Source organism: Camelus ferus, chromosome 7, assembly GCF_009834535.1.
Source record: "Camelus ferus isolate YT-003-E chromosome 7, BCGSAC_Cfer_1.0, whole genome shotgun sequence".
NCBI classification, from domain to species: Eukaryota; Metazoa; Chordata; class Mammalia; order Artiodactyla; family Camelidae; genus Camelus; species Camelus ferus.
The window spans coordinates 3,152,082-3,175,982 of record NC_045702.1 but is presented as its reverse complement, the minus strand read 5'-3'; the positions used below and the strand labels follow the sequence as shown (position 1 = coordinate 3,175,982).

Here is a 23,901-nt window from a genome sequence, read left to right as displayed (position 1 = left end):
CCCGGAGCACCAGAAGAGGAAAGAGGCAAAGAAGAGATTCTCCCGTGGGGCAGCCAAAGAACCCGGCTGACACCTGGATTTCGGGCCATCGAAACTGACCTCGACTTCTGGCCTCCAGAACCATGAGAGAGTACGTTTCTGTTTTAAGCAACCACGTTTGTGTCAGTTTGTTGCAGCATCCCCCAGGAAACTGGTGCTTCGTGAAGACACACACTCGCCTGACACTAAATGCAGCTGTGAATATTTGCTTATGCTCAGAACGTGACTTTAGCAATAATTTGCTGCCTGAGTAACATGTAAAAAGAGAAAAAATAGTGAAGATATTAAATGAACAATCAAAATCAAAATAGTAATAATACTTTTCTCATATGATCCATTCTGCAACCAGTCCCTACATACCATTACTTTGGACCATTTCTTTTTTTTCCTTTTTAAATTTTATTTATGTATTTATTTTCCAATATCATGTTTTTAAAATTGAAGTACAGTTGATGTGCAATGTTACATGTTACAGGTATGTAAGATAGCGATTCACAGTTTGTAAGGGTTATACTCCGTTTACAGCTGTTACAAAGCACTGGCCACGTTCCCCGTGCTGCGCAGCACGTCCGTGCAGCTTATTTTACCTGAGAGTTTGCACCTCTTACTACCCCCCCGCCTTGCCCCTCCCCCTCCCCTCTCCCCGCTGGTACCACGGGTTCCTTCTCTGCCTCTGTGAGCCGGTTTCTTTTCTGCTATATTCGCTAGTTTGTTGTATTATTTCAGATTCCACACGTAAGTGGTATCTTACAGTATTTGTCTTTCTCTGTCTGACTTATTTCACTCGGCATGATGCCCTCCAAGTCCATCCATGCTGCACATCAGAAACTCGTACAACATTGTAAGCCAACTGTACTTCAGTTTAAAAGCAAACAACCCATTTAAAATAGGGCAGAAGAACTGAACAGACGTTCTTCCAAGAGAGGAAATGCAGATGCCAACAGGAGCATGAAAAGTTGCTCAACGTCACCAATATCAGGGAAATGCAGATCAAAACCACAATGGGACACCATCTCACACCTGTCAGAACGGCCAGCATCAAAAAGAACAAAAGAACAAGTCTTGGCAAGGATGGTGGAGAAAAGGGAACCCCGTGCACTGCTGGTGGGGGTGCCAACCTGTGCAGCCACCGTGGAAAACAGCATGGAGGTGGACCATTTCTGACTTTAGTTCTTCCGTTATTTATTCCTGTAATTCTTAATGTTACGCTCATGTGTCAATATTTACAGACCACCTCCCATCACAGTACAACATCTAGCTCATTTATGTTTCTTCTCACTTCCCTTCCTTAATTCTGGGTTATAGAAACTGTCGAATTATTTTTAATTCCTCTGTAGATCTTTTATAAATTCATATGAAAATGTCTTTATTATACATTTCTTGTTCCACTGACCTTAAATGATGTGTCCTGGCTTCTCACTGGAGAAGAGGGAGAAGCTGGCATGTCTGGCCTCAGTCCCAGCACGGTACCTGCGGCTCTTCCTTGCAGCTTTGGGTAGCATCTGCAGCCACTGACTTAATACAGTCCCCCACTCAGTAATAACAGGATAATTTTAAAGTGGAAAATTCATTTAGAACATTCACAATTTTTTGCTTAGACATATATTTCTCCTGCAAAGTCTGACAGTGTGGACACGGCCACAGAGAGAGAGAGCGACTGTAGTCCTATGGCACCGAGCAATTTGCCTGGAGGCACTCAGGGCAAGTAGACTCGTTTCCTAAAATCCATCAGTAGCCACAACTAGTTTGCTGTTATCTGGACCTTGACTTTTCTTTTCAATTCTTCCTGAAGTGTGGCTGATTTGCAGTGTTGGTTTCAGGGGTGCAGCACAATGATCCAGTTATGCATACACGTACACACGTATCTTTTCTTTTCAGATTCTTTTCCGTTATGTTATTAAAAGAAATTGAATACAGCTCCCTGTGCAGACCTTGACTTTCTTAAACCAGTTTTCCTATCGACTCTGACGGATTGTTTCTATTTAAAATGAATAAAGAGGAGCTGCCCTGATTGCAGGCAAGATGAACACATAGTAGGCTCAGAAAGGCCACGGAATGCGAGGTCTAGGTCCAGTAGTCACGGTGTTTGTGAGGACTAGCGGCGGGCGTTTGGAAGTCGGAAACTTGAAACCGCCAGTTGTGTCATTCTGCCTGGGCTGGCCCGGCAAAGCCCCACGCAGGCTGACACAGCAGCGTTTGTCTGGTCGCAGCTCCCGAGTCTTCAAGCCCAAGACCAAGCGCCAGCAGGCTTGGTGCCTAGTGGGGCCTCTCTTCCTGGCTTGCAGGCGGCACCTTCGCACTACGCCTCCCGTTACTTTTTCTCTATTCCTCTCTTTTTACAAGAGCCCTAATCCAGTCCACTTCTGGGGCCTGATTTAACTGTCTTCTGTAAGGTTCTGTCTCCAAATATTTTCATGTTGGGGACTTAAGGCTTCAACGTCTGAATTGAGGAGGGAGGAGACAGGACCTGTGGACGTCTTTGGTGGGCGTTATTGTGCCTGCACAGTCTGACCTCTGGCCCCCAGAGATTTACACCCATCCCGCATACGAAGGACATCCGCTCCATCCGAAGGCCCCCGGAAGTCTCAGACTGTCACAGGATCATTTCAAAGTACAAAACCTCATCAGCTCAGACATCTCAAGTACATCATCTAAACCATCTGAGTGAGTTAGGGGTAAGACTCCGGGCATGCCCCGTCCTGGGGCACAGTTCATCCTGGGTGAACTGGACCTGCGATGCTGAAGAGACAAGTGTCACTCCTGAATGCAGTGGTGAGACAGGCATAGGAGAACCCATACAGGCGTTTCTGTTCAAAGGAGGAGGAAACTGAAGGAAAAAAGGAATTGCCAGTTGCAAACAACTTCTAAAGCCAACTGGGCAAACTCCTTTAGGGTGAAGCCTGGGAGCAGTTCCCTGTGGCTTTCCTCTCTGCTCTCTGGGGCCACCTGCTTCTTCATGAAGGGTAGCATGAGTCTGCAGATGAGTGGTCTTATCAGCATGTTTCCTGTCTGGGATTTTGGAAATCCGACAGCCTTCTCTTATTTCATCTTCTCTTTGTCCTTTTTGGCCCAAGCTGGCAGTGCTCCTGCAGAGGTAAAATTCTTAAGAACCTGTGGGTCTCCTGTGTGTGTCACGGGGACTCATTCCATGAGACAAGAGGCTTCTCCACAGGATGCGCCTAGAAGCTCCCATCTCTGTGCTCGGCTTCTGCCAAGATGTCAGGGGGATCGGGGTTACACACTTGGGTCTTCCAGGAGCCTTTTGTGCGACTGCATCCTCTGCGCTTTGCATCTTTCAGACGCTTTGGCAAAAGTTTGTTGAGTTGCATCTCTGACTTTTTCTCTCCTGAGAGTGAATTTCTGAATTGTAGCAGGCTGGGTGAGGGGAGACATTTCTCCAAAGAAGATAGAGAAATAGCCAAGAAGCATATGAAAGGACACTCAACACCATTAGCTTTGGGATCTCATTCATCCGTAAAAAGGGATGAAGTACTGACAACGCAGTATTACATACTGTCACTGAACGGACCTTGCAAACGTTTTGCAGAGTGAGATATGCCAGCCACAAAAGACCAAGATAGTGTATGATTCTCTATGAAATACCCAAGCTAATCAAATGTGTACAGACAGAAAATGCATTTTTCGTTGCTTAGGACTGGGAAGAGAGGGGTGGGAATGGGAGTGACCACTAATGGTTGCAGAGTTTGTGGGGAGGGGGGTAATGAAAACGTTCTAAACTTGGATCGTGGTGATAACTGCACAGCTCTGCTGACATGTTATAACCATTGAGCTGTGTACTTTCCATGGGTGAGTTTTACGGTAGGTGCATTTTATTTGAATAAAAATGTCCAAAAGAAGGAGAAAATTAGGAAGATAAACATATCGACCTGCGTGCATATTATTATGTGAGGTCACAGGTACCCAATGGTTATCGCTCACTAAAGGAAACAGGCGGATAAATAGCTTTTAAGGTTTCCAATTTATTTTCTAGATCTAAAAATATAGGGTAGGGGCATAAAGAAGAGATGGATACCTTTGATATTTTTTACTGAGAAATTCTTTTTAAAAAGCACAGTTTGTCGAACGTCTTAGTTTACGGGGTGTGTTGAATGATGCTGATGACTTAGTCTCCCACGTTAGCGTGAACTGTACAACGTGACGAGCTTTGATATTTCGCTGCTAGTTTCCTCAGGTGGTTCTGAAGGCAATTGAACTTGTAAGAAAGAGCCTTTAAGATGAGTCAATATCCGTGGGACTCTTTGTAGGCTTAAATTTGGGTTATAATCATAAATAATGTATTTCAATAATGAAAAGATTTTATTACAAAAAATGAGCAAGAAGTTAAAGCAAAGATGTAGATTTTTTAAACGCTCGTTCAACAGAAATTGGTTGAATGTGAATGTGCGGCAGCCTCCTTCCAGAGCTGAAGTCACAATTCCCGTCTTAAAAAGAAAAAGGGAAAGCTAATGTGGAAAACAGACTTGAAACAAATAATCAATTCTGTGCTGACTTCTGGTAGCAGGAAGGGAAGCGTGACCAGTTTTGTTTGGACGAGTCAGAAAGAAGCAGATCCCCGTGTGGCCTGCAGCCCTGACTGTAGAGGGAGGGAGGGAGGGAGAAAGGACAGAGAAGGAAGGGAGAAAGAGAGAGAGGCAGGGAGGGAAGAGGAAAGGGAAAAAGAAATCTAGGCAGAGGGTAGAGCTCAGGGGTAGAGCACAGGCTTGGCATGCATGATGTCCCGTGGGGAGGGGGGTAATGATCCCTAGTACATTCTCTAAAAATAAATAAACCTAATTACCTCCGCTCCCCACCAAAATAAAATAGTTAAATAAATAAAGTATTAAAAAGTAAGATGTGAAGAAAAGAAAACGATAAAGGTAACTGGAAGCGTTGGACCCAGCCTCTGACGTGCTGGCAGAGTAAAGGGAAGAGCTTCCGGTGTGTTCACTGAGTGCCTTCCTTTTAGCCCTCTGCCTTAGGAAAGTCACTAGTGGAACAGGACGCAGTGATCTGCTTTTAAGCAAACGCTGTGTCATTGGAACTTGTGAATTAACGGTGCCGACGCTGAGAAATGAAAAATTGATTTCCACGTGTTCTTCTGAATGCTGGTAGGGAAACAAGCAAATATTATCCCCTTCTCTAGAAATACCATACGCATGTGCCCCGTGACTTACTCTAAAGAGAAGAGTCCTTTTACTCGACTCGGAGCCTCAGGTTGGGGACCGGCTCTCTGTGAAGCCGCATCTGACTCACCGCCCACAGTCTTCGTCAGATTTTGTGGGACTGCGTCTTGAAGGCACTTGGCACTCGCGTGGGCCACGTGGCCCCGCGGGGCACCCCCCGCTGGTCTGGCTTGGAGGCTACGTTTTCTCTAATCAAGGAAATGTGTGCATTAAAAGGTGTTTTTCAACCTTTTCTCATTTACGGAAAACTTTTTTTACCTGGAGAGCGTAGTGTTTTACCAGGATCAACATTAGCATTACCTGCGTTTTGTGACTTTGTTAGCATCCCAGTTGTGGAATAGGCTGTGAACACGCCGGGTTCCGCGGCTAACGCCGGTATTTCGGTTCTCCTGCAAGTGCGGTTGGTGTTAGCTGTGACCTTCCTGCCTGTCTCTGGAGAAGCCACTTACCCTCTTGGGAGCTCAGGTTTACTTTCCATAAAATGGCTTTCCTTCCTTGTCCTTCCTGTAGGACCAAGAGGTAATTACTGTCAGAGTCTTCCGAAGACCGCAAAGCTTTGTAGAGTCGTCTGTCATTCCAGTGTCTAGCAAAGCAGGACTTACGCGAGACTTCTGACTAATCTGGAAGGGGTTCTCTGTTACCAGATTGGGGTTGCCAGTAGCCAACCCTCTCTGGCAGTGACCAAACCCCTCAGAAGGGTATGCTGCAGAAGAACCCATTGTGGAGCCATGGGATTTATTTCTGATTTAAAAAACCTCTGGAGAAGTGGTTCCAGCATGTTCCCCAGGAGTTGTGCTACTTAGCAGCACGACTATTTCACAAGCATCAGGAAAGGAGCGGAGTCTTAGCCGCTTGCATTCTACCGTGACCCACACGAAGCATAACGACATCACTGCAGGTTGCAGCACACCTTTGCATCTCATGAACTTAACCAGGATGCCAAGTTCATTACAAGCGCCCTGTGGTTACCCAGCTAAAGGGCTGAAGGAAACCTTACTTTTCACTCCTCATCCCCGAATGACCTTCAGGATAAAGTCCAAACTCTTAAGAGCCACTGGCCACTTCTTCTGTCTCCATCTGGATGTTGACTTTCAGTTTAAGGTGACAGACTGAGCACAGACAGTTTTCCTTTTGGTTCCAAGCATGTAGAAAGGAGAGGAAATATATAATAAAAACACAGCTGCATCCAAAAACAAGGACGGGGGCTCTTCCTCGACCTGCCATGGAATGATGCCTTGAAAGAAGGACCAGGTAAAAATCTACCGCAGCAGGTGAGGCCAAGTCCCTGCCACCCTCAAGGGACCAAGAGTGAAGTCAGACCCAGCAGGAGGGGCTGGGATCTTGCCGTCCATGAGAGAGCAGAGGCTGGACGGGTGACCCCTGCCTTTAAACAGGGTTCTTGTTCAGAGGTTCTTGAGTGATATCACCCATGAAGGGCAAAGAACTCCAGCCCGAATGGCCACACAAGGCCTGGTGAGAGCTATTTCCCAGAGGGACCCTCAAGCTGCCCTGGACAGTCTTGTGCCCAGACCCCCAGGAGTCACTTAGGACCCAGAGCTCTTGTCTCTCATGTCCCAGGACCTTTCAGGAGCAAAGCTTACAACCAAGAGTCACAAGGACCCACAGAAACCATCCCCTCAGAGCAGGACACCAGCTTAACACATATGAGAACTTAACTCCAAAGAAACAGAAATCGATTGGAGAAAGCAGAAAATGACACTTTAGGGTTTTTAAAAAATTTTAAATTATCAGTATAATAAAGGAGCTTGAATTGTAAGAAGAGATGATCTTGAAAAGGAGCTAGTTGGGAATATGAGAAATTAAAATATAATTATTTGAAGTTGTAAAACTCAGTGGCAGAATGAGAGAGCTGTCTAGACACGCTAAAGGAGAAATGGAGAAAGTGGAAGACTGGGCTGCAGAAATGATGCCAATGCTCCCGAGGACATAAAAACGTGGGAGACATGAGAGAGAAAGCTAATTGTGAGGGTTGGACCCAGGGGTTGGACCCAGAGGCTCCCGTGCGGGTCCAGCTGGTGATCTGGAAGGAGGGCACAGAACAATGGAGAAGCAGTGTTGAATGAGACAGTTACTGGTAAAATTCCTGATTCAGAGAAAGATAGTATCACTGGAAATATCACTGACTGGTAAGCAGCACGTTTAAGGAAAACCCACAAGTGGACATTTTCTGCTGGAATTCCCGAGCTGCAGATATAATGAGAGAACCCACCTTCATCTCTAGACACATTTTTAGCTCACGCTTCCCGCTGCGCCAGCGCCAATGCGCTCACAGGTCCCTGCAAATTCTGCCTTCATGCCCTTGCAGTCCTCTTAGCCTGGGTGTTCTTCTTTTATGTCTTCTGTCTTGGCAGCAGGTTCTTTTCTCAAGGAATTCTTTCTGGAATTCCTTCTCCTTTTTTTATTCTGCAGCCTCCTTAAGTATTAGCGTGCTGCCCTCAGTCCTGTCACCGTGGCCATGTGGTTGTCCTTTCGGCTTTGGCTCCATCGCTGTGTGAGCTCCTTTGGGTCAGTTGGAAGGTCTTTCAGTTGTGATTCTTCAGGGCTCAGCATGGCTCCTGAATGTGTGAGTCACTCATGCTTGTCACCATCTCCAAGGATTTTTGGAACGCATCAAACTGTAAGTCAGTAAGTTAGTTAGAGAGCACTTGACCATGTGAGTGAGCCCTCGAGCTTCAGAGAGGCCAGCAGAGAGTGCCTTAAGGAGGCAGAGCTGATTATTGACAGAATCAAATGTCCTGGCTCGAACAGAGAGCACTGCTTATAGTGCAGGTCATGACGCCTTCCCCACAAGCCGTCCCTACTGAAGTCATACATTTTCAAAAAATGTTTTGAAAACAAAGGAGGTAATCATTTATTTAAAAATGAAGCTGACTTTGGGATGAAAAGAACAGTCATTTGTGAAAAGAAAAATTTCCAGAAAGTGAATAAACTGGCTTTTCATATTTTACCCAAAGTTTGTTTAAATAGCAGCCTTTCACTCTTTTCTTATTAGACACATGGGTACCAAAATGTGGGTCTACAATCATCCCTGATGAATGAGGTTTTCTTAGATAAAATTTAAGTTTTAATATGATTATTTTCTGGCCGTGTACTTGAGTATCTCTGAAATTTTTATTCTTTGTTTTTGCATTATTTTATTTATTGTATTTTTAATTGAAATATATTTGGTATATAACATTGTGTAAGTTTAAGATGTACAACATGTTGACTTGATACATTTATACATTGCAATATGGTTGCCTTTGTAGGGTTAGCTAACACTGCTATAAGGTTACTTAATTATCTTTTTTTGGTGGGAATAATTAAGGTCTGCCTCTTAGCAAGTTTGATTTTTATAATATAATATTGTTGTCTGTAATTACTATACTGTGCATTAGATCTCCAGAACTTATTTCTCAACTACTTGCAAGTATACATACTTCTTAATTACCAGATCACAGTATAACTTTATTAGATCAATGTCTAGAAATCTTTAAATTTTTCATTTACTGTCTGTTTTCCATACTGAAATGCACTGTGTTTGAAGCTGTGGGTCTTGCGGGGGCTACTTCAGTTGCACACAGAAAGATCCCAGAGGGAAGAACTTAGTTTGGTTTTAACATGTTTTGATCAGCACCTGGGAGAGGTCCACATACACTCGGGTCTAAAAGGAAGGCCACATTGAACGTCATTCTGTAAATTTCAACAGACTTTTACACACTTTAATCTTATTTGATATTCAAGAAATCAATCAGTGCACTAAGTTTTTGAGAACTTCAGTAACCTGTAATGTCCAGAGAGGCCAAAAGAAAGAAACCACAGGAGATGTGGCAAAAGCTACACACCAGAATCCTAGAAGAAGCCGTGGGGGTTTCATTCAGAGATTATTTGTTCTTATTTCATTAAGTAGTATAACAGAAATTCTTCTTGTCTTCCGAACCTGCCACAGATTTTGAAACAGGAAATTAAAAGAGGCAAAGAGTATTGTTGAGGGCAAACACCATGACAGCCCAAGAAGTACAGGCTGATCAACAGTCAGAAACTGAAAAGAGAAACAAACATAAAAAGTAAGGACACACGGATCTGAAGCCACCGACATAGGATGCACACAGACATACGCACCTTAATTAGCGCGAGGATGCCCCCCCACAGCAGCACAGCACAAAACAGACGAGAAGAGGACTGGGATTTTCGGGAAAAGTGCAGCAACCAGTTGGCATCTTTCATTTAAGAGGATGGGGTGGCGAACAAGCATTCTAGATAAGGATGCACTGCAGACATGGCTCAGACAGAGTTTCCTATTGGTACAACAGAGGTGAAGGTGATTTGATGTTCTGCCCTGGGTGGTGCATCTGCTGCGGCTCACAGGTCAGAGGCCAGGACAGCCCTTTGTCTTTTCAAAGTAGATGAATGGATTTTTGTGCCTCTAATGGAAGGAGCCTCTGTGGATGCAGATCTAAAACCCCAGAAGCTTCATCCTCAAGAAAGAGGATAAAAGCTGCCAGATTCCTGAAGTCTCCCCACCGGTGCCATTAACTAAACATCTCCTCTTGGGATGGATGTTTAGTGCCTTCAAGTCCCATCCCAGGTGCTTACTCTGAAGCATGGTGAGGTGAGCAGGGCAGAACCTGAGCGTTTGCACACAGACTAGGGGCATAAGTCTATCTGAAGAGCTAATCCCCCACCTGAAGGCGGCCAGGGGCAAGGGAGGCACCTGGAGAATAAATACGTAAAGAATGCGTTAGTTGTCTTTGAATTTCTAGCACCCAACACGGTGTCTGCGTTTGGCACGATAAATGTTTAATGAATGACTGATAATGTTATATAGCTGAGATCCATTCTGAGCATGTGTTCCTTCCTTTCTGGACTATTCCACCTTATTGCTCACAAGTCACTCTTGAAACAGTCATTTATGTTTATACCTAAGAAATATGATCGTTTAATGATGCCATTTCACCAAATCGTGACTCCCCGTACCGTAGTTTCTGGTAGTTCAATAACAAACGAAAAGCGTGACTGGCTTTTGTCCAGCATTTATTTGTAGACGTCATGTTTACCGTATATACTGTTTCTGAAAGGCAGTCACAGTGTTTAGTGGTCCTCCCTTCTTATCAAAAGATAAAATTTTTGACTATTTGCCTCATTCTTTTCCAGCGGAAGATAACAGTTTGTCTCAAAAGAAGAAGGTCACCGTGGAAGATCTCTTCAGTGAAGATTTCAAAATTCATGACCCCGAGGCGAAGTGGATAAGTGGTGAGTCCTGAGTCCTGTGCACGTGAGAAGCCGCTTTCCCATTCCCTGCCACTTTTTGAGAGTTTGGGTTTTATACGTTTGCCTGTCACATCCTCTTGCTGGCTCTGGGAGCGGCTCCCCAGAACTCTCGCTGTCATCCTCATCCTCTCACCATTCCAAGAAAGTGTGTGAAAATCAGGCTGCTCCTTCGTGAGAGACGGGTCGTCTGTGTCACCTCCCTGAGCCATTATCTCTCAGACGGAGATGTGAGATGTTGCTAAGCAACGGAACAGTGAGAGACACAGCCGAGCCTTCCTCCCGTGTCCACGTTCCTCATTCCCTTCGGTACTTCTCTTGCTTTCATTCCCAGCTGGATACAGGGGCCAAAAGGAACTGAAAGGATTCTTCTAGAATGCTGTCTAATGAAGGAAACAGCCCAGGGCACTGATGCTGATCAATTAATTTTCCTCTTGAAGTTGGATCTGGATGAAACTTTGTTTTCTTGTTGGGGGGATTTTTTTAAACAACAAAGCAAAATAGAACCGGAGGCAAAAGGCAGTATGTTCACAATATTTTTTTTTTTTTTTTTGGTTCGGAACGTCATCTGTTTCCTTTAGTTGGGTCAGAAATGATGCTGGAGTGCAGTCGTGGGAGGAAAGATGTGCATGACCACACTCCCATCCTCTGCAGGCTTCGCTGCATCCCTCCTGCGTCGTTTGGTCCTCGAACGTCTCCTGTGATCTCCAGGGATATTGCTTGCGTTTAGTCTTAGCCTCAGTGGGATGCACCTGAGACTTAGCCCCCAGGTCAGAGAACCTTACAGTGGAAGGTGGAGGTCTGGTTCCCGTCCTGGCTTTTATAGTGAGTGAGGCCCAGCGAGGGCAGGCGACTTTCCTGAGGGCACAGGGCTGAGCAGTGGCAGCGGTGGCTGGAAGCCGCCTCCTGACCTCCCAGTTGGTGCTCTCTCCCCTGCTGGTTTGTTGAGTGACGCCGTGTCGTCATGTCTTCTTGCCGTCAGATCCTCTGCACTGCTTGTCACGCGCCACAGGCTCAAAAATCACCCGTGACTCGCCGCGCTCAGTCTCCTGCCAGCGCGGCGGCTTCCCCGCCGCCCTCTGCCGTGGCTTCGGTGTTCATTTCTGATCTTTAGATGAGCTAATTTAGAAATAAGAGAGGTAGCTGGATCTCGGAGGGGATGTATTTTGTCAAGGGAGTTGGGTAGGAGTGAGAGCGGGGCAGCGTGGACAGCAGTGGGGCACACGGAAGCCCACGGCGCAGATAGGGCCCAGGCCTCTGTTGTTTGAGGAAGGAATTTTACCTTTTGTTTTGAGGGGGCTTAGCATTTGCCTCCTATTGTGTTTACCCACCGCAGAGGGAGGATGCAAGCGCTGCTCGTGTGCTCTGGGCCTGATCTTGGGAGTAAAAGATGATTACTGTCTCCTTAAGGAGCACAGAGTCCTTGTTCTGGAGACAAATCAGGGAGCGACGGACGGACGGCGATCATAACACAGAGCGCACGGAGGAAGACACGGCCTTCTCCTTCCTCCTGAGAAGCAGTTTCAAAGGCATGCATAAACTTGGTTTCAAAGGTATAGGGTTCAGAGTAGGTCAGCGGAGGCCCGGCAAAGACTCCACGAGATGCTAATACAGTGAAATGTTTATATTAGGGCGCCCCTGGTTTCAGACTTGGCCTAAATCAGCATCCCTAATTTAAAAAGTACAAGCCGAGCTCTGGGGTCCAAGAGCACCACATGTCTGCAGGAAGCCGTGTTGGTTGCTATCGTAACATGTTTGTATCACATGAACTAATGTGTGCGGCAGACGTGTGGTCCTGAGATGTGCCAGCTTTCTGGCCAGAGGACAAGAGCCAGAATTTCCTTATATCCACAGAGTTGGGCAGTTGAGGGGCGGCCTTGCACCCAACAGAAAGGGCCCAGCCCGCCTGTTCCAGGAGGTCAACTCTATTCACAAACACACCTGCGGTTCAAACAAACAGGCTTTGGTTTCCAGGAGTTTCCTTAAGAGGATTTGTCCTTTGTAAATGTACACAGTGTGAAGTTTTGCTGCCAAGTAGGCAGGTGGTCAGGTCTCCCCAAAGACCAGGCACCATCAGGAATGCAGGGAACAGCACTGCTCTCCCCCGCACGCTGCAGGGAGCGGCACTGCTCCCCCGCCCGCTGCTTTGAGCTGCCTTCCCACTTTCCCTTACTCCTCTGCCTGGCCACCCCCTTCCTCCCGGCTCCCTAAAGACGCACTAGCTTACAGTGAATGAAATAACTGCAGTGATCAACTGTGCATTTGTAATTGATTTTTATAAATACCATAAAGAATTCATTCATTTTTTACCTTACAAGTCTAAATGTTAAGACCCAGGGAAAGATTATACTCATGGGATTCCACAAGTTGTCAAATGCTGAGATGAGCTTTAGAAATTATCAGAACATTAATTCATTCAATTAGTGTTTCTTGAGTGTCTGCAATGTAGCAGGCAAGCTGCTGGGCCCAGAAAAGGCACGCAGTCTTCCCATGGAAGAGTTTCCCTGTGGTAGGCTGGGAGTCACCCCCACCACCATCGTCACTACCACAGCCCCCTCCTTCCCCTCTTCCTCCTCCTTTCTCCTGCCCATGCCTCTTCTTATCATCATTGTCATCACCATCATCATCACAACCACCACCAGCCCCATCACCATCATTATCACCATCTCCATCCCCATCATCACCATCATCATCATCACATCACCACCGTCACCACTGCCACCACCGCCACGTACTGGAGGTCTCCCACATCTTAAGCTCTAGGCCAAGTGCTTTACATTTAATTCTCACAACTATCATCATTCACATTTTACAGATGAGGGAACTGAGCTTGGGGTATTTAAATGACTGGATCAATATCACACAGTTAATAAGCAGCAGAATTCAGACTTGAACCTAGGTCTCTCTGGTTTCTATAAGCTGCTACATTGGATAGAATGTCTCCAGCCCTGGATAGAATGTCTTGCCTGTCTCCAGCCAGTTTCTTTCAGAACCGTTCTGGCTACTCTGTGTGTTTTAAACAAGACTACACAGGCTGTGACTATTTCAGAATGACTGCTATTTCTTAAATTCTGTATTCTAGTATCCTCTTTTCCCATGGGGCTATGTTAAACTAACACAATACCCAAGTGATCAAGAAAAATGGGGTAATTCCCCACAGACAAAGAGACTGACTCTCGTAAGTGCACATTAAACACTGAAGTTAACAAATATATCTTGGGTTTAATATAGGAGTTAATCATCTAGAGCTAATACACTTTATCAGGAGGAAATGGGTTGGTGGGAGTTCAATTTCTCCTCATCCATTTTTATACTAGAGATGACTTTTTAATCTACCCTTTTCTGAAATTGATTGGTAAAACAGTTTTCAAATAGTCAAACAGTCTTCAAATAGACTTCCCGTGTTTGTTGACGCCGTGGGGGCAAGCCAGACGGGGCGTGCAGAGCAACAGCGCTGATAGCATCTGAACTCACCCTGAGCTCTCTGATAAAGGAGGAGGCACGTGCCTCCTGAAATTGGCCAGGGCGTAGTGTCTCCATGCATTTGCTTAGTCAGGTAAATTCTTACGTGATTTATAGAACCCACACTGCACTTTTCAACCTTTTGGGTCCCATCGTGTGCTGTGCTGGGACTGCATGACAGGAGGTGGCCACTGTGATGAGGTCTTCTGGTTGCTTCAGACCTTTAAGTCTGTTTATGTCCATGGACCACTCTTCCTGAGCTTTCCTTGTCTATTCACTCTTTCAGACTCCTAGATGATGGATAATTACAAACCTTCTCTCTCCACATCTTCTTCCCAGCCTACGTCTCATCTAAACCTACTGGAAGAAAGCTTGAGAATACTCTCGCCCTCACATCTCCTTACCTACCAGCGTCGACACCCGCCCCGCGCTCTGCCCCTCCCCCACGCCTGTAACCACAGATGTCCTGTCTGTGCTCAATCTACCCACATCAGAGGCCAACTTGCCTCACTTACTTGAGCAATAATGGCAGCAAATATCGCCTTTCTTCTCTAATTGTTAATTTTTTGGTCTCTGTGGCAGGTGATTCCCATCAGCAAACAGATACGCTCTTACTTCTCACACCGAAACACACACACACAAAACTTAGCTTGACTCCACGTTCCCCGCCAGGCACTGCCCACTTTCTCGCTCCTCTTCGCATTTGCAAACGGTTGTCCCTCTGTGACGTCTCCAGTTCCTCTTCTCCTGTTGTCTCCAAACGCACTCCCTGACACTCCTCCTTGTCAAGGTCCCCAGTATCTCCAGGTTGCTAAATTCCACGGGCACATCACAGACCTCATCTGAGTCTGCCGATCGGCAGCATTTGGCACAACTGAGTACCCACTCTGCCTGCACAAACTTTCTACTTGACTGTAGGTTCTCCTGGTTTTATTTCTGCCTCATGGGCAGCTCCTTCTGGGGCGCCTGTGCTGGTGCTCGCTCTGTTCTCTGACGTGTAACGTTGGGGTCCTGGGGCTCTGTCCTTGTCCCCCTTTCGATATCTTCACGCACTCCCTCGGTGTTCTCCCCTAGTCTCATGACGTAAAGTAGTCCCCACTGCCTGATGATGGCTAACTTACTCTCCAGACCAGACCTCGCTTCTGAAGTCCTGAGATGTCTTACAGACATCACGACCCGAACTTCAGCATCTCCAAATCTGACTTCCTGACCTACACCCTCCCACCCTCTCAAAAAATTTAAAAATCCACCAAAACACAAAACACTGCCCCATCCACAGCCTCTCCCAATTCAGTTGATGAGAGGTTCGTTCTTTTGGCAGAACAGGCTGAAGCCCTCGAGGCCGCGCTTTGCTCTGCTCGCTCTTGTACCTCGTACCTAACACGTCAAGCCCTCCTGCCAGCTCTGCCTTCAGCGCGCTCAGCGCCCAGCTTAGACTCGGGCTGCGGCTCCTAACTGCGGGCACAGCTGCCAGCAGTCCAGCTAAAGGGTGAGGGACTGGAGACTGGGAGCAGGACCAGGAGCAGCGCTCAGGAGGAGGGATCATGACGTGGCCGGAGGGAGCTTTATGTCTCCAGCCTCTAGGTGGCCGCGGTCCTCAGGCCTCTGGGTACTCCCCGTAGAAGGAACCATTCCCTCCACAACTTTAATCACAGTCTCTGTGCCGCTGAGGTTCAGTTCTGTGTCTGCTGCTCAAGTGCCCTCCTGAGTGCGCTGCGTCCACCTGCACAGGTTGCCCGATGCCATAGCACCTGGTGGGACTCCTGGGCCGCACACGTGTCAGGAAGCTTATTTGCTTTTGCAGATTCCCTCTCAGGAAGGCAGCTGAAACTTGGCAATGGTCTGATGAGTCCCTTGCCCTGTGCTCCGAGCAGGCCAGGGCCACCAGCACCCTTCAGGGACCAGTTCTCCCCTCCTGCTATCTTTAGGATGCAGGTGGGCCCAGGGCTGGCGTAGGAGCTGCACAAAGGGCTGGATTAGCTTGTCTGCCAGCTCGAGGCAACGCCTGGCCTCACAGCCTGCTCCTCCTCAACGGCTGTGGGACGCGGGAGGGACCACTGCGGCTGGCTGGCTCCAGAATCTCTCCACTGTGTTTGTTTACACTCATTCCCATTAATCCAGCCTCTTGTGCGCGGAGCCCTTTCTGTCTCTCAGATGCAACACTAGAGAGAGACTGTAAAATTGGGGAAAATTGCTTCTTTCGACTGTAGGAAAATATCAGCTGGCTGGCTGATCCTGGGAAAGTATATGTTTTAGGAGATAAAATTGGAGATAGAGCGCAGGGCTCCAGCAGCTTGATTTCCATATTTGTTGTATCTTTTCTCTATTGTTATTCTGTAAAACCAGATGGATTTTTTTTTTTTTTTTATGAAGCTCAGGGGGTTGGATAGAGGGGGAATTCAAGTTTAAAAAGGTTTGGGTATTCCTCCTGCTTTTTGAAGGCCGCATTTTTCAATCAGAGCCATTAAGTCTTAGAATTGCAGAGAGTGAACAGTTCCCTGGGGGTCCTCTGGTGCAGCCTGTACCCACAGGCCAGAGTCACTTCAGGAGAATGCCCAGAAGGACATTTTGAAGACTGAAGATCTTCCTCCGCGGCTCGGTGTGCCGATGGAGATAATAACAGTAATCATTTGAAGTCATTACCTAAAATGCACGTTGAGAAGCATCATTGTGCCTTATTAAAGCCCTTGAGAAGCAGATGAAATTAGAGTCCACGTTTGGGGAAACCACCAGTTTATCTTCTCTTTTGAGGTAGTTCTCGAGACTCCCTCTTCCTCGGGAGAAGAGGCGCCCGGTTGTCTGGCGCTCGGCCGAGAACGCCGTGGGCTGCCTCAGCGCGGCGGGGCCTGGCCGTCTCCCACGGCGCTCCCGCGAGCTCAGACCAAGGCCGAGTGGCCAGCCAGCCACCTGTCTGCACTGTTCCAGCTCCTTCTTAATGCATCTCCCACATTCCCAGTATCTGAGCTAAAACTACGACCTGCTAACTGTCCCTCCGAAGTTTCCCCTCAGAGTCACCCGCGGGAAACGTTCAAAGACAGGAGCCCTCGGTGCCGGTGGCCGCGGAAGCAGTAATAGCGACGTAGCAGAAACAGTGCCGGTAGCTGCTCGAGACAGCCTGGTGCCCTGGCCTCCGTTCTGTGTGTGAGACGCTTCTGTTCAGCTCGTCTCTGCTTCAGAAACTCACCTTCCTTCTTGAGCCAAAATACAGTATCTCTGGTTTTGCCCGAGTAGAATGAGTGGCTCACTTCCCCAGGTTTCCACAGAACCCCGTGCAGCCTCCAGCAGGGCATCATCGCAGGGTCCCCAGGCGCGGGGACGCCGCCCGCTCTGCAAGGCGGGACCGGGGCAGCCGCCAACGGAGGAGGGCCTGGCGCAGAGGCGGCGGCCGCCGCTTCCCCTTTCGAGGGCACAGAGCTCCCTGCGCCACGCGCGGTGCCACCCGTTTCCTCGCTGGGCTCTTGGGCCCGTAAATGACTGCGGGACCCAGGGCCCTGCTGCTGCTGTCAATCCGCACGCGTGTCAGGGAGCCGCATCTCTGCGGGCGCAGCCGGGCGGCGCTGCCCCCCGCGAAGCGAGGCGCGTCCCGAGTCTCGGACACTTCACAGGCGGCAAGCGCGCCTCCCTGGGAAATTTAGGTTCAGCCTCCGTCTCTGGGGACCCAAACGCAGGCCTCTGGCGAGAGCGCGGAGTGAGAGCCTGTCTCAGCTGTGTCTGCAGGACAAAGGGGAGGCTTTTGGGGGCGGGGGGATCTCTTCTTGAGAGAAGGGATGTCAAGTGAGACGTACACACTGTGTTCCGTCCTCAGGGAGGCGGCCGGACGTTCTCCGGAGCGCACGTGGCCGCCTCGGGCTCGGGGCTGCCCGGGGCTTTGGCGAGGCCGCCGCCGCACCCGGAGCCGGAGCAGGACGCGTTCCTGCGGCAGGTCCGCCCTCCAGACTAGACGAGGCGCGGGCAGGGGGTCGCCGACAGTGGGCACAGTGGGACGCCGACGAGACTCTCACCCCAACAGGCCACAGACCAGGGCGCACGGGTCTTGCTTTATTTTACCTTCCTCCAAATTAAGGGAGCCTGTGAAGGTGCAGACGTCCAGATTTACTGCAGCCTGGGGGGTGGGGAGAGATTCCTCTGTGTCTAGAATGGTCTTTTTAAAGCAAATCAGGAGGTGCTGTTCATTAGAGACCCGGCAGCCTTGATCGCAGTGACCCTCCTGCCAGCACTGACATTTCCATTTAGTTTCCTTCAAATCATCCCACCGCGTCCTTAGCCACGGCGGCCTGCTGCAGGCTAATTAATTATCATCGGCATCTTCTCCAGCATGGATCACCTTCTTAATTAATAAAAAATGAATCACTTGATCTCCTCCATAATTGAGCGTAGTCCCCGACGACCCTTCGGTCCTGTGCCCAGAGCGCGTCTAACTTTGCGCTCAGGTGTTTGTTTACACCTCTGCCGTGCCCTTGATGGCGGGCTCCTTGGGGCTGTGAGTCTGTTGTAGTGACGCTCTAGTTCCCTGATGGGAACAGCGTGTCTGGCATGTAATAAAGTTTCTGTAAATATTACTTGGCTGAATGACTCAGCAAATCGAGTGTCATGGGAAAGGACTCTGGGTAAGTGAGTTTCTGGTTGATTGAAGGATAACCAGGTTCTTTACCTGCTGTAAGTCTTGGCATTGTAAAAAATCGTACTTATGTGTGTAAGGGAAAAGATGTATCCGATTCTATTTTCCTGCTTTCATGGGGAGAGCCTACTAGACGGGGTACCGGGCTCCTGAGACGAGCCCTGCCCCCCCTCCCCCGTGATTATTTCACTTGCCATTGATGGATTCTATGCAAAGTGCAGCGGATGCTGGGCTCCGTCCTCTAATGCACAGTTTCCAAGAATCACTCAAAGCCACCCCGGGAGGGACGTGGGATGTCATGATCTCCACATGACCCAAGTACCCACAGATCTCTCACTGCCTGGGGTCACCCCTCAGCATAAGCATGAACCCAGGTCCCACGGAAAGCCTGGTGGCCTTCTCAATGCTTTATGTTTCCTGAGCTCTTCTCAGACTGACCCCCACCGCCCGCTCTGTCCTGTGCACCAGGGTGGCTCCCGTGCAGACAGTCCTCTCTCCTCTCTGCTTTGTCCCTTGCACCCCTCTCTTCTCCCAAATTCAGTGACATGAAACTACTTAAGTACAGACTTCTATGCAGGGTTAAGAGTCAGAGAACACTTACACACCCAGAGATGGAGCGACTGAGAGATGACTGTCACACGCCCCTCTTCTGACCGCCCCTGGGCATTCCTGCCTCAGAGAATCTTCGCTGGCTCTCCCTGCCTCTTGGTTGCTTCCTTAGGCGTCTTCCCCAAGCCGAGGGGCCTCGCTTTGCTGCTGCTGCTTCCGTCACAGAACCTCTGACCTTGACCTCACGCCCCGCACCGATGCCGACGGGGACGGGGTCCGGGCAGAGGGATGCGACGTGAACCAGAGTCGCCTGCAAACTTAGCATGAATTTCATGTTCACCTTTTAAATGTTTCAGGGGCCTTCGGGGCGAACCAAATAGCCAGTGCCCTGTGGTCTTTTTGCAAGTGGGAATCTTCCAGAAGGAGGCGTCCTGAGTACCAGGGTGGATCCTTCATAAATGGTCGATATGGAATTCACCTTTTTGTGTGTCTCGCCTCTGTCTTCCTGGAGCAGAAGGAGGGGAAGGCTACAGGCCTAGACATGCTGGTGTCTGGACTTTTTGGATGCTGAGCAGCTCTGGGCTTTTCTGAAGATGCAGATTCCCAACTTAAGGGCCAACCTCACACCTGCTGCTTCTGGATCAGCACCCTCCCGTCCCAGCGGGGACTGTCTCTCGGGTCACAGTCTTCTCTGCCCAGACCTTTACTTCTCTGAATATTCTGGGCTCCTACACAATCTCCTACTCCAGAGGGGGGAAAAAAACAGGAGGCAGCTCATTTAAGCAGCTTCACTATGCAGATGACTTTAGCTTGGCAACCCTCCCTCTGAGCTTCTGCCTTGGGTGCCACTCAGACCTTCTCAACAACAACCAAAAAGCCAAATTAAGGAGTTTTTCCAATCGACAAGCCACTTCATTTTGTTCACTTCTCCCAGGTCGGATCCTTAGACGGGGTGTCAGCCGAGTGGGCTGAAGAGGGGTTCCAGGAGGTGAGCTACCCAACCGGAAACGCGCGGGGAGCCGACCTGGAGCGGAACAGCAAGGTGGCGCGCGGCGCGGCGCACCCATCCTGCCCGCACATGCGCAGTGTGCGTGTCTTTGTTCGCGGGGCTGACATAACACCACTGACGCACGCGTACTTCTGCTTTCTTGGTTCCAAGGCTTATATAACTGGCGCATGCGTACACTTACTGTTTACCTCAAATACAGGCGAGTTGTTGTGACCTTTGCCCTGGGTCCCAGCCTTCTCGGTCAAGGCCGCCGACACAGGGCTTTCATCCCACCAAAAGCAAGGGGGAAACAGAGCAAACCTCAGAAACCACAGAGTAGCAGAGTGCTTCCCAGTGACACCGGCTGTGCACACGCGGGCACCTAGAATCAGAGAGGCTGAGTGACCTGCCCTGGGCCACCCAGCGAGCAAGTGGAGGAGCGCGCTCATTTTCTAAGGGTCCCATCTGACTTAACACTGAAAGTACCTTCGAAGGGCTCCGAGAACCTGCCCAGGGTTCGCGGCAAGTTTATGCTGACTGAATACAGGGGCATTAACCGAGTTATTGTGAAGTTGGCCCCTCATTGCTGCGGGAATCTGGACGTGTCTGGGAAGGACAAGACAGTGTCCCCGGGCAGTATCTTCTCCCCTCGTGGTCTCTAAGGATCACGCAGCTCCTTAGGTGGCCCGTGACCTCGTCCAGTGCACATCACCCCCCCCCCTCACCGCTGGTCTCACGTCCTGGCACCCCAGGGGTCACGGCAGAAGTGTGGTCCCACGCGCCCCCCGAGGCTCCACAGGGCAGCCAGGTGAAGTGTGAGCTTTGCTTCCTCCACCGGAAGTTAGTTACTTTTTGCTGTTTGACTCGTGTTTTCTGTTAGCCCCTCACCCCGTCTCCACCACCTCTGGGCACCAAGTACTTCCCTTCACACAGTTGTGATCTGCAAATACACATGCCTAAGAACTACAGGGATCGACCTGAAAGGAGACTGCTGCCGGATGATTACTTTTAGGACTTCAGTGAGTTTGTTTTCTGTTTGCAGTCTGACACTCTGCTGGCAGATTGGCAGTAAATGCGGACTAGCTCCCAGGGGGGTTGATGCGTCCAAGTCAGGAATTCTAACGGGCAGAACGGTACAGACCCTGCCTGACGGCTGCCGAGTTCTCACCTCCGGTGGTGTGGGTGGTAGATCCACAACCAGAGAGCGGGGCTGCACCTTGGAATTCACTTCAGCTCTGTGATACGTGTTCACGTTGCCTCAGAGACCAGAGCCAGCATTTTATCGTTTGTGGACTTTTTAATGATGGCCGTTCTGACTGGTGTGAGGTCACCATGCTGGACACTGGAAATTAACACATTGTAAACCGACTCGACTTCAATTAAAAAAGAAAAGAAATGAGACACATCTTACTACACGTACTATAAACCCCTGCATGCAGTCTGCCTGTGAATGAGCACAGGGAATATGTGAGAGAGAGGACGGATGTGCTGCGGTCAGCGAGTGAGAGGGCACCTTTTGGGCTGAAATCAGAGGGGTAAGTGGCAACGTAATGTGATTCCAACCTTTCACGGGATGTTTTCTTTTCCTACTTTCTTCTCCACGACTCCTCTCGTTGAGATAGGTTTCGTACTGAACACAAGATGCCGAGGTTGAGTGCTCACCCGTAAGCTGAATTGCTGGATTTCTCAAACTGAATTTGGGGATCAGATCTCCAAGGAAGTTGAGTGAAACAAGCAAATGGGTTGCACATAAGAGTCTGTTAATTACCAGCTGATGGACGTGAGAAACAACGACCACAGCAGCGCCCCTAATGTGTCTCCATGGCTTCTTTCTGGGTAGTAACTTCATGTCTTGAAGTTACTAGCTCGCACTAGCTCGGGGACGCCATTCCGGCACCAAAGCAAGACTGAGTCTCTGGGGATCAAGCTACGTAAACAACGTAAACAAGTCAAGCAGTGTCCCTGGAGCGTCACCGTGAATGAAGTGTCTGCCGGATCCAGGAGCGCTGCTCAGGTGGCTGAGTTGGGTCATAAAGAAAAGCTGTGGTTTGTCCCTTGTGTGTAGAATGTAAGGCGTATTGTACATGTGAACTCTTAAAGCATCGGTGGTTTTTATTTGCTTGCCCTCCGACACCTGGTGCAGTGCCCAGGAAGTGTTAGGGAAATGAACGCATAGAGGGAAGTAGCTGAACTCACGCCGCTTTGTTCCGGAAAGGATTCGGAGGAGGCCAGTGCGCTCATCAGGTAGCAGTGGAGGAGCCCGATGAGAGGGCAATCCTGGGGAGGAAGAGATCGCTGTGTGTCGGCTTCCTAGGAATTTCTAAGGAATAAGAGAACTCTGTGGCCTGGGGACCCCCAGGGGGCCTCTCCTTCTTGCCTCCACCTCTGCCCTCATTCTCGTCCTGGCCCTTCTCCTCCCCTGTGCCTGCACCGTGTGTTATATGCACATGAGCTCATCTGATATTCACAGCAGTCCTTTGTGGATGGTGGTGTCTCCACCTTACATGTGAGGACACTGAGGCTTGGAGAGTTATTAATAAATCATCTGGGTCCCAGGGTTAGTGTCACAGCAGAGGAGAGGCCACTTTTGACGGTTTGTCTCCAAACACTACGGCGTGGACCCCACGCCGCACTCCAGGGGTGGTCCTCTAAGCTGGGTGAGGGTCATGTCCCCATTTTTCCTTTTCCTTCTGCATCCGAGGCTTTGTTCACAAGACCAGCTGTAAAACCCCACTTGGGGTCGAGGCTCATTTGAGGCTGTCCCATAAGATGTGGCCCAGAGTAGGGAAGTGGCCTTTCACCAGTCAGTTAAAATCCATGCAGCGTGCATGTCTGTCCGCTTAGCCACGGCCCAGTGACCTCAGTTTGCAGGTTAACCTGAGGTTCCTTTAGAAGACGGTGCTTCTTGTGTCCCTGGGATGAGAGGGAGCCGTCAGTGCCGTTTAACGTGGGTCTTTCAGAGAAGTCATCCTACATGCGGACGATGACCCCAGGACTGCGGCGGGGGCCAGCTCTGAGCTAGAACCAGGTCCTTCTGAGGCTCAGCTTGAATAGCTTTCTCAAGCCTTTAAGGTGCTTTTGGGTCAAGTGCGACTTCAGTGAGTGAACTACAGTTGGGTGAGGTCATCGTACAGGGGGACAAAATGACGACATCCGTCTAGTTCTCAGTCCACTCTTGTGCCATCTGTCAGCCCAGACGTGGGACTTCCCACACCTCGGGGACCTGGGCCCCCGGCGCAGGCCCACCCACCCAGGGTCTCCGCAGAGACTTGATCCAGCTTGCCATGAAAGAGCCGAGGCCTGGTGCCCACAGCTTCACTGAAGGGTGTAGAAGGCAGGACTGACGTACTCGGGTTTTGCAGAGTCCGTCTGCAGTGGAGTCCCTTTATCTTTTGGATGCCGAGAGAGATTAAGATAGTTATAATAAGATGGCAGTCATCCTACAGAAATGAGAATTCTGTTAATGATACGGAATCTTACAAGTTGTGAGAGACAAAAGGCCTGGGGTAGTTCACTGACACTATTGGCTTTCTTGAGCTGGGTGGTGATTTTCAGTGTTTAGGAGAATTCAGGATGTGAAGTCCTGTTTCTGGAACTGCACATGGGTCAGACGGTGATGGCCGAGGCCTCTGCGTAGATGCAGGCAAGGAGCTGCTCTATGTGCGGGCAGGACACCTCCTGGCTCTGTGAAAACCATCCCTCGCTTTGTAGGTCCCTTCCAATGTGGACCTGCTAGTCTTCGCCAAGAAACTGTAGGCTCTGAGACGAGGGAAGAAACAGGAGCACCGTCTGAC

At 49.2% G+C, this 23,901-nt stretch overlaps 1 protein-coding gene across 5 annotated transcripts in view; it reads left to right on the top strand.

Moving 5' to 3' along the window:
- The window catches only part of DPP6 (dipeptidyl peptidase like 6), an 846,041-nt gene that overhangs the window by 553,242 nt on the left and 268,898 nt on the right, over positions 1 to 23,901 (top strand). For all 5 annotated transcript variants that reach the window (XM_032483043.1, XM_032483045.1, XM_032483041.1 and 2 more), the window contains exon 3: positions 10,377 to 10,475. In XM_032483043.1, the coding sequence (XP_032338934.1) occupies positions 10,377 to 10,475 (99 nt within the window). The remainder of the gene's footprint in view (positions 1 to 10,376; positions 10,476 to 23,901) is intronic.